Genomic DNA, 16958 nt, shown 5'->3' with positions numbered 1-16958 from the left:
CAGAGGGAGAAAAGTCTCTGGTCGCGTTATTCCTGTTTATATCTGTACGGAAAGCTGATGTCACACTCTGAGAACAGACCACATCTCTGATCTTCTTCTTTCACCTCTCGTCCTCGAGGACGAGGAACAAAGTGACTGAGCCGCAAACTGAACATGTTGGGAAACACTTTGAAAAAATATACAAAAAAAAAGTTCATTCAGAACAACTTTGGGTTTTCTTTTCTGGGCTAATGTCAACAACCAAAAAAAAAAACAACTTTTGTGAATGCAGTGTTTCAGGAAGTTAAAAAAAATATACACTGAACACACACAAACTGTGTAGACGTCCTGCTGGAGCCTGCAAACTCCGAAAATGAGTCACTTTTCATTTGTTATCAAATGTTTTCACATCCAGATGGTTCAAAGACACATGCACGGTCACATGCACACACTCAGTTCTGCTTCAAAGCCCAAGGGTCTCCAGTCTGTCTGCCCAGATTCACACAATCAGGGGAAGCCCACCAGTATCCCCAAAGGCTTGCCCCCCCCCCCCCCCCCCCCTCCAGAGGCCAAGCACAATAAACACTCGCGGCGGTCTGTGGTCCGAGTCAGGTGGAGGCCTCCTGCCCGCAGGAACAGTACAGGAGAAGAGCGTAAACATCCCGCCCTGTGGACCCCAGGCGTCGGGGCGTGGGCCGCCAAACATCCCCTCTCTGTGTCAAGAGGGGCTTCAAAGGTGTGGGCGAGGACGGAGCGGGGCAGCTTTTATTTTCACTACGTGTCTCTGACTCGGTTCAGGAGGAGAGAGGAACTGGGTCAGGAGGCCCCGAACAATGCGGAGGTAGATATTTATTAGAAAGACGGGAAAAGCCGCTTGAAATCCCCCGGGGAGGTCTCCATGTTTGATTCGGGGGTTTTATTGCACTGAATCAAAGAGGATTATTGTCTTTTTATTACAGCATCTACACTTGGCCGCAGGGCGGCGATGTGGTCAGTGTTAAAAGCCGACAGAGTCACAGAATCTCCTGGACAAATGAAACGAATATGAACCGAATGAAAAAGCTTCAATGTCTCATCCAATTGTGAGCTTTTACACTGACGCTTCACTGTTTCATATTTACACTATACCTACATAAGTATCTAATATTTGACTAAATTCCACATTGTTGCAAAGAAACATCATGCATGCAACGTTGAATACAGGTCTGTTTTGTTAAACATGTTTATATTGAATAAGGTTGTGTTGATTTGTCGGAAAAAAAAAAAAAAGTCTTGACACATTTAATGAAAACCATCCCGGAAATCCATTTATTTATATTACTTTCATTATACAGCTTTGATTCTTGTCAGTTTCTTTAACAACACATTAACATCCATGTACGTACACAAGAGGAGGCCCCCCCAGGGAGAAACGCTGCCCAGCTGGATGCCGAAATACAAGGAAGCATCCAGGTGGAGCAGTGAGGGGCCCCCAGGGGCCCCCCGAGGGTCCAGGAATGTGGGGGCTGCACACTGGACAAATAAACAGCTAAAATATGCACTGCATACAGTGTTAAGCATGCACAACATACACCTGCTAAAACATCCCACAGCGAAGGGCTGGAAGTACTGTACCAACGATGGGAGAGAAATTAAAAAATTGTGATATCTTGGTGTTTAAAAAGGCAGAAAACGATGCATTAAAAAAAAAAAAAGATTTTACACCATGAGATGTGATTATGGTGCAGAAAACATCTTTTTTTTTTTTTAATCTGAGGCACCTGTGAAGTGATTTCAACCTCAAGTTTTGACTGAAAAGGCGATTTCTCCATGTCATGTTTTGCACACTGAAGAAGAAGAAAAAGAAAAAAAAACATCACAAATACCGTTTAACATGTAAAAAAAGTCGTGAAAATGAAGGCAGATGATGGTGTTCAATTCAACCACATTGATAAAAATGCATATGAATAAGATAAAGGCAGTTTTGGGTCCCTTTGTCTCCATGTTGGGAGGAAAACATTGAATGTAGATGAGAGATTTAAAAACAAAAAGATAGAGAGAGAAAAAAAAGGGAGGGGTGCAGTGCATTGCTCCAGAGGGATCGTCAAGACAACCCTGACCATAATAACCGTGTTCAATAGGAAGTTGCGTATCGTGCAACGTTTCCTACATAAACTACATTCAAAATAAGGAAATTTGTGCCTGTTAAATGATTTCTCTGTTGCCTGTGGAAACCCTGACTATTCATCCCACAAACATGCATTTGTGGGATGAGCAACAGCCAAGTATGTGAATTGCACCCATGGTGGTGTCCGATTGGCTCCTCTTAACACACCATGTGTTTTCCCTCAGTCGTCTCCGGCTCCCCACACATTCTGGTGAAAACACGAATAAATCTGTCTTTTTGTGTGTAAAACACTTTGTGCTAAATACTTCAAGTATTACTTGTTAGTTTGAGGGAGACGCGGAGAGGAGATGCCAAATGTCAAAGTTCCGACAACACATGAGAGTCGTCGACAAAGAAGAATTCGACGACCCTTTATACTTTGCTCTGCTGCTCATCGCACAGACGCGTGTTACTCGCAAGGATTTCCAATGGTTTCAGACGCATTGCCAATAACCGCAGTCACAACACAGAAATAATCTGCCGAAGGACAACTTAATTCCTTTTCATTTCACAAAGCAAATGATTCAGGTCACCTGGACTCGGTAATGCGTGTTGGAAGAGTTCAGGTATTTAATGTGTCCCACACCCAAAGAGGTTAACGTAACAGGGACAGAGTGTGCCTCATTACCGCTGTATTGTGTTTTAACAATCTTTGTTGAGTCATGCACAAGTTTCAGAAGAGCGACAAAGCATCGATGGACTTAAGTTCATTTGACCTACTTAATTGACTTTGAACTGTCTTTTATGTGCATGTATGGACATCATGGAGCATCACTTATTATCTACCTGGTGGATAACATGTCTAAATAGTTAGAACTTGAGTTGTACATGGTTTGCATTTCAGAATCCTAACAGTTTTATACGTCAATATATTGTGTTGTGTTTATCTGTGTCGTTGCCAACCTGCTGAAATTAACCAGAAGTGTCCATGGCGGGAAAGGCCAGCCTGAAATATTTTAATGAGGCACATTCAGAAGAAAGAGGAGGAGTGACGTGTCTCATCATGAGTCACACAGAAAACATTTAAGGCACTGAATAGAGGCAGAGCTGCTCGATCCAACTGTAGGAAACGTGTATTATAACCACCCGCATGTGTGACACAGGCTGTGAGCAGGACGAACAAATTTCCTACGTAGGCGATGTTTGACTCAAACGGAGGTTTCCGCATGTCAGACATAACGTTTGCAGTATAATCCAGGGGGTGGCACGCTCACTTACAGGGGACACACACAACCCAGTTTTGACCCCTCACACTGTTGTGTATGCCGGTTTGTTAAAACACACTCCCCCTCATGCTACAGATAGTTATTCTATTGCCATTTTCTCTTATCGAGCCATCTCATTGACCCCTGGTGGATTAACGTGGGACAGCAGTTGTTTCTAAATAGAAATTGCAGTTAATGTCTTATTTTTGGTTATGAAACTTGGTTAGGTCGTCATGAAGGACAGATTGAACCCTTCTGGATGCTATTTTGTTGGACACCCCCCCCGAGTCTTTGATCCCATTTACAACAAAGTATATCACACATTCGGCAAGTATTAATATCTGTGCTTCCAGTATCACCAACGTGAGGATGTAATGAGGCATGAGCAGAAGTTAAGTTTAAAAACTTTCAATTTGAAAAATCTAACTCTTCATCTATAATCTGCAGCTCTTGTAATGATTACACTCTAGTTTTATTATAATGTTAGTTAGTTTCCATCACACTTGCAATAAATTCAGATCTAAAAATGTGTATTTAATAAATACAAATGTACCTTATAACAATTTCTTCATCCTGTCTGAGAGTTTGTTAAAATCTCTTGGGCTCTGTGCGGCTGTGGCCTGTTGTTGCAGATCCTACTGTGCATGTAGGCAGCACACAGAGCTGGAGAGTTTCTACCTGCAGCTCGGAAAGAGTATCAACTCCCAACCGCTGGTAAAAAACACAAATACAGTAACTGAGTAAATGCATAACACCATTCCGGTGGATAAAAAACAGTAAATCTACTAATTTTACCCCAGAACAAAACATCCCTCACTGGTCTGCAAGAGCTAAACCAAATGATGGGAAATAAAAAAAAATAAAAAATAAAAAAAAATCCTTAAGTAGGAAGAGAAATATGTAAAATATGTAAATCTTTGTAAAAAAACAAGGATTATAGATGCTCATGGTAAAAAAAAACAACCCAACAAAGTATGACATAAGTTCTTCAGAGGAAGCTTTGTCATACTATAAATGTTTTCTGCTTCAGAAAATGTAGATGAGTATCATCTGTTTGGAGGCGATAAGGCGGTGGAGGACAGACTGTGCGTGTGTTACTGCGAGCAGCTTCAGTGGCTGTGCTTGTGTCCTCCAGACTCATGCAGGAAGGGGGTGAAGGACGAGCGCACCGTGCGGCCCCGCAGCGGCTGCTGCACCCGGAAGTTATTCACCATACTTTTCTGAACCTCCTCGTCCACCGCGGTGAACTGGAGGCTGCGGAAAACTGCCAGCTGAGAGAGGAGAGAGAGAGAGAGAGAGAGAGGTTAAAAAATATTGAACCTTCTATTTGAACGACGCCGCCTCTTTCCGAGGCCGATGATCAGGTTGGTAATTGCAAAAGCATCTGGACACACACCCAAAACCTGATGAACCGTCAACAATGTGATTTAACTCGTTATGCTTCAAAAGAAGTAGAGTTACAAAAATAAATCAGTTAATCTGTCAGGGCGTGTTTGTGCTCGGCCGGTTAGGCGTGGTTCAAACCCAATCAGGTGCGATTGCTCTGCTGCTGTTGGTTATTTCATCATCCGCTTCCCAACATGTTCACCACGTGGCGGCACAAGTCGTCTCCAGGCGCGCTGGATTCCTCCCGCCATCCAAACTCGTGATCGTTCGCTTATTTTATTTTTATTTTTTTTACCCAATTGTCTGCGACTGTACTCGTCATGTTGAGTATTTGTGTTGCAATGGCTTCAGCTTAAATATATGAATGGAACCCCGCAGGGACATGGAGGAAAAAAAAAAAAAAAAACTATCTCGGGATCTCGCAATTACTTTTGCGAGATTTCACAAAAGCATGTCCTTTCGCTATGCACTGCTTGAATGTCTTTATATTTTAGGCTGATTTCAAAATAAAACTCAATAAGACTCTCGTAAGGTTGGGTGTCCTCCATTAGCTTTAGCTTCTCTCAACAACAGTGGGGTGCACGGTGTCTCTGAAAGGATAAACTTAGTCAATCACATACACGATGCGCATATGTAACAATATAGTTTTGTGAGATCTCGCAAAAGTTATTGCGAGATCCCGAGATAGTTGTTTTTTTTCCTCTTCTTTTTTTTTTCTCTATAGATAAGGATCTCATTATGAGAAAAAAATATAAAGATGTTTTTTTTATCCTACAATGCATTTTAAGGGAGTTATAAAATATCAATTGGGTATTTTAAAAAAGGTCAAATGTCTTTAAGAAAAAGTGTTCAAATGTTTCATTCAACACATATAAATATGATTTTTATATCATCAGAGGGAGCAAAGCCTCAGAGAGACTGCTGGTTAGTAGCCAGTGACATGGCTGGTTTGAATTAATACATTTTTTTTCAAATAAATGCAAAGATTTTTCTTGGTTGCATTAAGTTAGAAAGAAGTGTTCTCTGTTTTAATCTCCACTAATTTGTGAAAAACGCCCTTATGTTCACACGCCTGCAGATTACGAGGACAGAGAAATGTTACAACGCAGTTAAATAAGCTCTACTTTTTATGCTCTTCTGGAGCCATAAACTCAGATTGCTTTCACTTTTAAATCAAGAGCAGCGCACGTTTGTTTTCAAAGCCTTTTTCCACATTGAGCAGCACCTGACGAGCTCTTCTAGCTTGGAGGTGTACCTGGTCGTGGCTGACTTCGATGTGCTGCTTCATGACGATCCAGGTGACGGACTCAGTCAGAGGGGGTGTGGTCAGAGAGCCGTGGTATGTCCAGTAGTCGTCGGTGTCGGCGGGTAAAAGGCAGCCGGGGTCGAAGTGATTGAACTCAACCTCGCTACCCTGCACAGGAAGAACCACGACACCGGCAAAGTCTGGTTAAAGCTGGGCGAGAGTCGAGTCGCTCCGATGATCAGCACCGCAAAAGAAGAGCGGACGTCGCCCGAGAGACGGTTTGGCTCCATTTTACTTCAATGTCTTTTATGGATGTCTTATTAGCTTTGACCAAAACATGCCAAATAAGCATAATAATGTTCATAAATAAATAAAATTAATTAATGAATTAAAACCTTACCTTTATCATGTTAGCTTTTTATTTGTTTTCTTAAAAGCCTGCTTTCCTCGGTTTTATTACATGGAAATGTCATAACAAATTAAAATTTACATTTGCTCTTTAGTTTCTTTTGTCCCCACCAATCATACTATCGCTTTATCAAATGTCTGTGTAGCATTAAGAGTTTGATGACAGGAGGTGTGTAAACAGTGCGTGTCAGTGGCGGTTGGTGAGGCTGTGTTTTATGAGCGACATGCACAGTTCCACTACTTCCTGAACACAACACAGCTCCTTTACTTCTCTTCTTTACTTTCTGTCAGAGAAAGTGACAAACCCAATGGTCAGACAAACCTGTCTTAATCAGTTTGTCCAGTAATGTGCTATACAGTATATATTAGAAATGTAACATTTCAAACTTTTTTAGTTTTATCCTTCAAAATTCTATCCCAAAAATGATACAGTATCACAAAATACTACATATCTTAAGATAACATGTTTACTGATGTATATATTTCATTGATTATCATTTTCTCTTTAAATAACCATATTTAATTACATGTATTATTATTAAGTATTCTTTTTTTCAATGTGGATCTGCCGTGTTAACTTAACTAAATGTATTTTATTTTATATTTTTCCAAATTTTTTTAGGGTATAATTATTACAAGTAAAGTTCACAAATATGCCAAAAGGTTTTAGTTTATACATTACGGGTGAGTCAAGATCTGACAAATTGATACATTTTTAAAATGCACCTGTAAGTTGCTGAATGACTGTGGTCACTGGAGGGCGCCACCTTCATGTAAAGTCTACAAATGTGTTTCAGGGCTGAAGTAGATCACCTACCTTGATGTAGTCGTTCGACAGTAAACACACGTGTGTGTGAGTGTCTCACCTTGTGTCTGATTGCAGGCAGGGCGTCCACCAGCTTCTGCAGCCCCTCGTGTCTCTTTCCCACCTACACGAGGATTAAACATTAACCTGGATTGTGTTCACGGCGCTGGACTGTCTTGTTCATCACCAATCTCCCACATGGTCGGTCGTCGATGAAAACCGCATAAAATGAAAGATGATGCTCTCCGCGTTCCTGCTGGAGTGCAAATAATGTGTTTTTACCTTCAGAAAAACTCCGATGACGGCCAGTCCGTTTTCCTCCATCACCGCCTCCTCGAACAGGCTGTACTTTTCAGAGTTCCAGTGGACCAAGTGGAGCTGAGACAAACAAACACACAATCCTTCACATTCCTTCATCATTACTACCACTATTTTAATATACTCTTGATTTAGTGATATATCATATAATGTGATATGACATGGGTCATTCTTTTCATTTAACTTGTGACAGAAATTAATAATCTATATCATCATAAAAATATATATTTTGTTAATTTTCTTCTTTAATGTCATATATATATAGGTTTGATTGATTGCAGCATTCCTTTGAATTTGATATGAATGTTGGGAATTGAAAACATTAATGCCACTTTTCATTTGAAGCATATTTTTTATTATTAAATTCCTTTTTAATGGTCGTTTCCTGGCCAAATTAGGCCTTAAAGAGCATTTTCAAGATACACAAAGTTCTGAAATTTCTCCTAAATGATGCTTTCATTTACTTACAGTAACTTGATTATCATACCTCGAAAGTCATTCGAGTTTCTTCCCCATATGACATTCATCAATATTCCATACTGCGATTTCCCAGCATAGGTTCACAGGGAGAATTTGGAACTAAAAATTACTCTGCAAGATGTGCCATGGGGTCGTTACTATTGCTCTGGTTCGAGGTCGATCCAGAGGAGTTTGTACGGCGTCGCCGGTGTGAAAGCTGAGCTAAACTCTGAATACTAAAGCAGTCAGCGGGATAGCGGCCTGAGGAGGTGATTCTCAGAGGGGCAGCAGTCCAACCAGTAGAATGACCTCATGCCACAAGTTTTTAGCCGAGAAGCCTCCCTTATGTTATGACTTGATAGGCCAGAGTGCAAACTCATACACCTCCTTCTTCTTCTTCCTCTTATCTCCACAGTGTTGGCCATTTCTTGATTCTACTGTAAAGTGCTGACATGCAGAGATGTGACAGAGCTGTAACCTGACCGTCCACACACACACACACACACACACAAAGAGCGTTGACTGATGAGAACCGTGACACTGACACGTTCCCAACACCAACAAGGGTGAAGGACACACACACAGAGTCACTGGAACTTCTCTTTACGAAAGCGTGTCCCGAGGTAATGGAATAACTACCAAAATAGAGTTTCCGTGGTCAAACATGAGGTGGAGACAAACCTCCGACTGGGCACGTTGAGAGGGAGACACACGCACGTTTGAGTTTGAAGATATAAAAAGAAACAGAAACACGGTCGGATCAAAGAAACTGGCAGCACACCAGGTACGCGCAGAAAGTCTGATATAGTAGCTGTAAGGTATAACTGTAATCACTTTAATACTCTTAAGTATTTCTACAAACACTTCAAGTAGGATCGGTGTGATTATAAGAAATAAAACACTCTAATTCAGTAAACATTTGGAGTACAATTAAGTGCTTGTTTCCATTCATTTCATTTCTTATTGAACACCTCAGCTCTTACACTGACCGAAAATAGCAGAGGGAAGTTTTTGAACAGAAATATCTACTTTTATAGGTGTTTTCTTGACAATGTTCCAACGAGTTAAATAAGCCTAAGAAATCAAAATGAGATTAATCTCGATTCTTACTCTTTTACTGGTTGTTGAAACTGCAAGCTGAGGAGTTTTTTGGGACTGATTGTTGGAAGTGCTGCACCTTGTGTGGGACTTCAGCTGGTCTGGAAAAGTCCCATGATTCACAAGTTGTGACTCAAAGTTTCTGTCAGCATTGAAAACATTTCCTGCACGAGTTCTAATCGTTTCCACATATGACATTTAACATGTGGAGGAGCAGACTTTATTCACACCACTGGAATGGTGAGAAACCTAATCGTGATGAAGAACTGGAGAAACTCTGATGAGCTCTCGGTCAAGAAGAGGAATAGACAGGACAGAGTTTGTGCAACAGGTCGCATTTAATCCAACTTCCAATGAAGGAGGAGACTGAAGAGATCCCATTTTTTAAAAATGAGCCAACCTCTGCACCCACACACACAGTAGCTCCTCTGCAGACGACACTCGCGGATGTGGGATCCATAATTCCCCGTATGTGACGTCAATAGGTGAGAGGATGGGTTTAAATCTTTTGAATACAATCCAAATAAACTGGAAAGATTCTGGATTTGGATTTTCTGGATCAACAACAATGAATGTAGCAAATAAACCTGAAAGGAATCTGAACTGCAAGATTAAGGCTGTACAAATGTATAATGTCTTATTTTTTTTCCATTGAAATCTGACCTACTGTAGCATAAATATGGAAATCGACTCAAATGTTAGAGGAAGGTTATGAGAAGAGATCTTTCTGAGTGGCCGTGAACATCTTTTCCCCTTTGGTTGTAGATTCGTTGTAAAAAAGGGATGAAAGGGTAAAAAACAACTGCTGTTGCATGCTAATGTCGTCATGAAATGATGTAGATCATCAACTGACTTTACAGTATGGTGGTATCACAACGGAGCCGTGCAGAAAACACTACCCACCCAGACCTTTTTTCCTTCACACACCTGCTTCCTTAAGTGCTTTTTTTCCATTCAGTGATTTCATGATAACACAACATGTGAGATTCCGTACTTGGTACGCTACAGTACCCTCACAGTGGGAAGGTCACCTTTTTTCCTCATTTTTTTCCAGTGGAGCCCAAAGTCAAACATAAATGTACCTGACTTATGCAAAAGTTGTGGATACAACGTGCAATGTATAGATATTTGCGGGTTTGGGCTAGCAAAAGTTTGAGTAACTTTCCTCATAAAGCCTTGCGTTTGGAACCTCCCAACACTTTTCAGGTTGCGGGTCTGCTGCAAGTGCAATTCACTGGCATGTGTTCGTCTAACTAAAACCAAAACATCTACGTTTTTGAAATGCAACCAGGTCCAATTGGAAGTGAAACTGCTCCTGCATGTACAGTAAAGTAATGTACAGAGCAGACTGTAACAGGACACGGTGTTCAGTACATTAGTACGACCTCTGACCCGAAACAGCATGCAACGGTAAACATGACCATGATTTTATTTATTTTTTTAAATGGTTTATCTCGACGATGACAGAAATAGCTTCGCTTGTATTTCCACAAACAGCGTCATTTTTAATGGTTTTAAATAAGTGCGTGCAATAATCATCAGCCGTGGTTCAAATAAATTTCCATAGAAATGTGTTCATTTTCCATATCTGCAAATGGAATCCCCGATAGTGTGAATACAGTGTATCGTGCGTGCACACTTGTGTGTTTCATCTTTGTGAGTGCATGCAACGCTGCGACAATGTTGGCAGTTACCTCGGCGGGGAACAGCTTCTTATCCACGGTGTGCTCTGACCCCCAGTCGTTGTTCTCCCCCCAGTGGAAATGGAACTGACACAGCCGGAAGGAGTTCCGCAGGGGACCGCCCGACAGCACTGCAACGTCACAGAAATACTTGAGTACAATGGAAAATTCTAGACATTTTAAATCTATTACAGATCAAATGAAATATTAAGTCTTTTTTTGCCTTGTCCTTTATTATTTTAGCCAATCAGTCTTTTTTTTTTTTTTTTTTTAACCACACTAAAAAACTTTAAAAAAAAAAAATTTGCTTTAAACCTTGTAGTTCGTAGTTTTTAAACATGGAAACAACTGAGATCAATGCACTTTTCTTTTCATGCATTGAGATGCACCTGTATGGGTCCCTTATGGACAAAGTTCACTTTTCTTTGTTGGATTACTTTCCTCTTGAAACGAGGAAGTAGTCCAACAAAGGACGTCTTGTAATCAATCAGGCCGTTCATGACTCGGGAAAGCTTCCAGGAAATATCACACAAAGACTGTCTGTGCAGTGGTGACGACTTACTGCACCCTCAAAGGGAATCTAGTTTTGCTTATAGCGATATCAAACTATACCTTCTGAAGTTTGAAGCACAAGAGTACGTGTTCTCATACAAGCTTTAAATCTCTTCCCTCGTTTACTTTACAGGCAATAAAATCAGGAAGCGCCATTTACTGTTCATATTCATTTAGCCCCACAACGAGGCTCAGAAACTTCAGATTTTCCACCAGGTTTTTTTTGTTTTTTTCCGCCATCTGGGTGACTTGGAGAGGTAATTTGTCCTTTTATAAAAAAAAATTTCGCCACTATTATATCACTCTGTCGCCACAGGCGTGCAAGTCACATGACAGTCAGGTTCCCACGTGGCACGCCGAGTGTACGATTCATTCCAGGATTTCTACTCGCAGAGAGAGAGAGAGGGCTCCTGGATGAGGGGGGAGATAATCCTCTTGTCTCGATCTAAATATGCATTATCCCCGCGGAGATTTTCCCGCATGCCTTTATATTTAAAGGGGAAAAACTTCAGACTCGCGCCCACCGCAGTCGATAAAAATGAGGAACTTGGCTCCTAAGACTACCCATCTTTATTTAAAGCTGACTCATCGAAATGCAATTGCAAAACATACAGGATAAAGCGCAAAAGAGTACTCACTTGACTTGTCTGTAGTGTCGTCGTACTCAACCAGAAAGGAATAGCCATTGTTGTAAATTTGTTGGCAGGTCTGCGGGTCGTATTTGGGCTTCAGAGGCTTCAGCTGTGAATCGAAGACGCTCTTTCGCACCACGATGTCTATGGGCGACTGACGGTCGCCTCCAGGTACCGCCAGGGGCCCCTTCCACATCGGGTGCACTGCGGGTGAAGGGAGAAACGGAAATCGAAGTTGAAAAAACGGCTACAGAGATTTACAGTTTTACCACAGTCTGACCTCCTGATCGAGGAAGCCTATAAAAACACAAAAGTGCTGACACCTACTTTTCATATTGTACTCTGCCGCTTCCTTCATTTTCAAACAGTCCATTTTTGAAAAAAAACAAACTCAAATGAAAGATCCCTTGTGAGAAAAGACAAGAGGGCACACACAATATCCTTCCTCCTCCTCTGGCTGCTAGAAGGAAATGAATGAAAAAGCAGCCAGTGAGCAACAGTGCTTCCTTCTAGTCCTCTTATGCTTTTTTTTTTTTTTTTTCCTTTAAGGATATTGCTAAATGAGAAGTGGGCAGGCTGTGTAGAAAGTGACTCGAGGAATGTCCTGGCACTCCCCCAGCTCCCCTCCGCAGCGGGACAGCCACACCGGGACCTCTGCCCGGTCAAACCACCAGCATGGGAACGACGTTTGTCAACAAACCTCACTCCTAATTCTCCGAGACTCGGCTCGTGTCTGCTGCCTGCCTGCTCCAGATGAAACACTCACAACAACAGAAAAAAAATCATTAAAAAAAGGCAAAATCTTAAAAAAAAAAAAAAAAAAAGACTACTTTGTTTTCTGTCTGAAATCAAATCTGCAGCAGTGAGACGGCACAAAGGCAGCTCTGGTGGATTGTTTTCTCGAGCTGAACAGGTCTGACTGGGAGATGACCTTCACCTTCGTCTGATTTCTGTCGCTCCTCGGGGGGGGGGGGTCCCAGAACAGACAGCCATAAAATGATGAATGCCTCATTGTTGCTCGATTACATTATTGTTGTTGTTGATTTTTTTTAAAGGATTAAGATTATGAAGAAAAATGCATTATTGAAGCAGCTTCAGTGCAAGTTGCAGATATTTCTCGTTAAACCATTTTAAGTAGAAAAATTAAGCCATGATGAAATGTAAAAGTGGAGGTTAAAACTAATGAAAATTATATTTGAGGATGCAGTTTTAAAAGTCTATTAATTGGTATGTGAAAACTTGTCAGGCATTTCAAACTGTACAAAAAGTATCTCATAAGCACATGAAGAGTAAGGTGGATCTCAACAGATAAAGAATAATATAATAGAAAGTAGAACACTTCCCTTAGATTAATACGTTTTAGTCTGTTAAGCAGGACTAAAGAGCTCCTTTAATTCTGCATCGCAGACACATTTCAGAACTCTGCCATCTTGAATAGAAGATCAATTGGTTTCAAATGAAAACACTTGTTCATTGTAGTTTTAATCCTGAAGCTGCTCAACTTTGTTTCAAAAACTGCAGCACAAACTGCTTCTGCTACTTTGTCAACGGGGGCGTGAGATATCTGTGCCGACTAAGAAATAAATGCCTGTGTCTTGGGTTTTTTTTTTTCTCCCGGCTAATTTTTAATCCCACATGGCAAACTTTGTCCGACTCTGTGGCATTGTGCTCCCTGTGACAGCGTCAGTAAAAAAAAAAAAAATCATTGAATGCACTTTGGAAGTCTCGACAGCAAGACAAGTTGAAAATCAGCCTTGTGTAACCAGTCTGACGATTTGAGGCAATTACTTTGGAGAAATTATCTTGTCACCGCACAAATAAATGAAACACAATAAGGAGAAATGAACCTCCCTTCCTTCTTTTGACACCTGCATCTTCAAGAACCTCAATATAAACACATCCAAACGTACAACTTTAAAAATGTACTCAGATTCTTTATTTTTCCCTATTTCTCACCCTCAATAGTCGAGAAAACTGAAAATTCATGTGTGTTTACAATTCATTTGTGTGTGCTCTGCTGCTGCTTTTTATTTTACCCCTTTTCCTTAAGATATTTCATACCACATTTCTCTGCAAAAAAAATAAATCCTATTTTTTACATTCAAGTGTTTTAAACTCCTGGACCATTTGAAAATTGTATTGATTTGAACAACAACCATTAGCTTTTGAGTGATAATAGAAAAAAAAAAAAACAACAGATCATCGATTCTCCAACTGTGGCAGGTGTACCACCAGTAAGATGCACACTCCCTCTAGTGGTAGGTGGAGGAAGGTCATTTATTTTTTTGAAAATATCTTCTATCAAGATGGTCTTTCTTGAAAATGAGAATGTGTGTCAATGAGAGACATGTATAAATAAAGATGATTTAGGTTATGTACAAAATCAGGAATTTGTCTCAATATTAACCTTCTACATCTGGTTCATGCACTTGACGTAGTCTGACAATTAGTTTTAGCATTTAATTGGGAGTGTAAACAGACAAACTTAAGTGCAGAAAGTGCAAAGGGTTTTGAAAATATTTCAGTTGATGTGCTAAAAAAATGTTTTTATATTTGATGATTTTGCATGCGACTTACAAAGAACAGAGAGGTTTTGACTTTGATCATAGGTACACTTGGGGAATAAAAATACAATTAAAATCATATTGTATGATTTTTAAATTATTAATTGTATGAAATAAGTACACGATCCCCTACCAACAAGGAAGCATTCTGGTTCTCGGACTTGTTAAAAATTCTTTAGGTCATGTGGTCAGATGAGGCCAAAATAGAGCTTTTTGGTAGAAACACTGTGTTTTGAGGAAGAAGAGGGGTGATTACTTGGCATTTGGGAGGACTCGTCCTACAACACTTTGAAAACCCTTTTTTTCCCTTTTTGTTATGTTTGAAGAAAAAAAAATCTCTTGAAAGAATAAAATAAAGACCCATGTCTTTTTGTTTCACTTGGTGTTCTGTTTCCAGACAGCAGACAGAGTCACAACAAGAACACCGGATTATCTCGACAACATATCTGAAGATCTCTGAGGAGGAAAGTGAACCTTCTGGCATGCTGAGGTGATTTCAGGATAAAGGGCTTTCAGGCAGTGTTCGTACATTCCTGACCAGCTCCACTACAAACAAGCCAAAGGTAAGGATTTCTGAGACAGCAAGTCGTAATTAGAGCTACAGTTTGGACCTTTAAAAGGGATATAGTTTGTGTTTTAACAAGCCTGAGAGGCTGCACTCAGGGAAAAGAGATCCCCTTTCTTTTAAATAACTTCCCTGGAGTGGTTTTGTATCTGAGTAGTTGATGTTTTTTCTGAAGACTAAATTAATAACAAATGATAGATGGAGAGTTTCACAATGGCAGGACAAAACAAACCAAGGGTTCTCTCTATAATGTTTTGTGTAGACAGGTTAAATATACGCTGATTATTGTCAAAGCTTTTGACGGTGTTCATTTCCACGTTTTTTTTGTTTTGCTTGTTGACTCTGAGGTTTGAGTTGGCCTCGAAACTGACAGTTGATGCCAATGGGTGTGGTGAGAAAGTCGACGGGACTCATCCAACCAGCTTGTGTCTACAACAGAGCTGAAGGATCTCTGTGATATGCATAAGTGAAGGAATAAAACCAGCATCTTTACCATAACTTCCTTTACTGTCACACCAACAACCACCATGTCATTCAACCATAAATCTTCTGGGGTCGACCTCTTCTCCTCCTGTCTGGCAACTCAATCGCCAACATCTTTTTCGCCAAAGCATCTCACCGTGGACGCTCTCCAGCTTGATCACTTCCAATGGAAACGTCAGTATCTTTATCTTTACTACCTCTAAGACCATATCATCTTGTCTCCAAACCACGGATCTCCTGTCTTGTACCCATCCCTCCACCTGTCCATCTGGACAGCCACCAACTCCACACCTCTGGACCTGCCTCCCTCTAATTGACACACGTCTTGTCTCTTGGGGACACAAAACATGATCCCTTGTAGTTTTAATGTGGCAATGTATATTTAAAGTGTATTTGAATTGATCATCCCTGGCACTACACCAGTGCTTAACAGTCATGCTTAGCAAATCAGAGAGGGGGTCTGTATCCTTTTTTGAGAGGAAGTCAAGGTTGAGAATGACCCCTCTACACGTTTGTGTCCTGCATCTATGTAGGTCAAAGGGGATCGTCCTCAGTCTCCTCCTCCTCCTCCTATACACAATATATGGTGCAATGATCAGACATACGTGCAGTCGTTGTGGAAAACGTGGAACCTGAACGTCGCTGAACCTACAGAGAGATGGGTGATCCAAATCCAGGGATCATGAAAATCCAGCCCGGAGTTTCATCAGATCTCCACACACGTTTCCCCATATGAAAACAAAAGTGGCCATAAACTGCTGCTATGTGACCCACAATGGGGAGGCTTCTGTTGGGGTACACCCGTCAACAAATGCCCGTACGTCCAAAACCACATGCACGCACACAAAGAGGCTTTATGCGGTTCGTTTAGAGTCAAAAATATTTTGGTCTGAGGCAGCAGGAAGTTACAGAGGATAACAGATGGTGTTTCTGCCAAGGATCTCCCACCCGTACTCACCGGCTGACAACACATATTTGCTGGAGCACGCCGTCAGGTTGCATCCGCGGACGGGCGTTATCCGGAGGCTCCGGGCTCCCCTGAAGAGCTGGCGGTGAAGATGTGACACCAGAGGTCTGGCGACGGCCGACAGAGTCACCATTTTCCAGCGAGTTACGGTTACCGGAGGATAGAAGAGGCGCTTCGACGACTTTCCGCGACGCTTCGGGAGCTTGAAAACTTAAAAAAAAAAAAAAAGAAAAGAAAAGTTGAGCTTGCAGGTCCGAGCACGGCGGCGGGATGTCGGCTCTCCTCCGTCGGTCTGCGCCCGCCCACCGTTTGCCCCGAGGCGGAGGAAGCGCTGCCTTGTTTTTTCACGCACACATTCAAAAGAAGACCGCGGCACCGAGCGGCCGTTTGACGGGAAGCTCTTGCTTCAGTTGAAGCCGGGGGAAGGGGGCAGTTGTGAGCAAAGATCATCCATGGATGTTGA

General features: G+C 41.3%; 1 protein-coding gene across 2 annotated transcripts; it reads right to left on the bottom strand.

Moving 5' to 3' along the window:
- Nucleotides 1-1266: 1266 nt before the first annotated feature.
- On the bottom strand, nt 1267-16792 carry ca5a (carbonic anhydrase Va). Of its 2 annotated transcripts, none has more exons than XM_080505097.1 (7): nt 16487-16792; nt 11923-12120; nt 10745-10863; nt 7458-7553; nt 7237-7299; nt 5972-6130; nt 1267-4601 (listed from the first exon to the last, which is right to left on the bottom strand). In XM_080505097.1, exons 1-7 carry the CDS (start codon nt 16626-16628, stop codon nt 4440-4442), a joined length of 939 nt encoding a protein of 312 aa, XP_080361223.1. In that variant the 5' UTR covers nt 16629-16792; the 3' UTR covers nt 1267-4439. The 2 variants fall into 2 exon arrangements, with proteins under 2 accessions (XP_080361223.1, XP_080361224.1); XM_080505098.1 differs by lacking the exon at nt 16487-16792 and adding an exon at nt 12244-12372.
- Between the last annotated feature and the right edge of the window lie 166 nt (nt 16793-16958).

The sequence above is a fragment of the Blennius ocellaris genome (genome assembly GCF_963422515.1).
Source record: "Blennius ocellaris genome assembly, chromosome: 11".
Classification (NCBI taxonomy): Eukaryota; Metazoa; Chordata; class Actinopteri; order Blenniiformes; family Blenniidae; genus Blennius; species Blennius ocellaris.
Note: the sequence above shows the minus strand (reverse complement) of the source record. Positions and strands in the feature narration are given on the sequence as shown.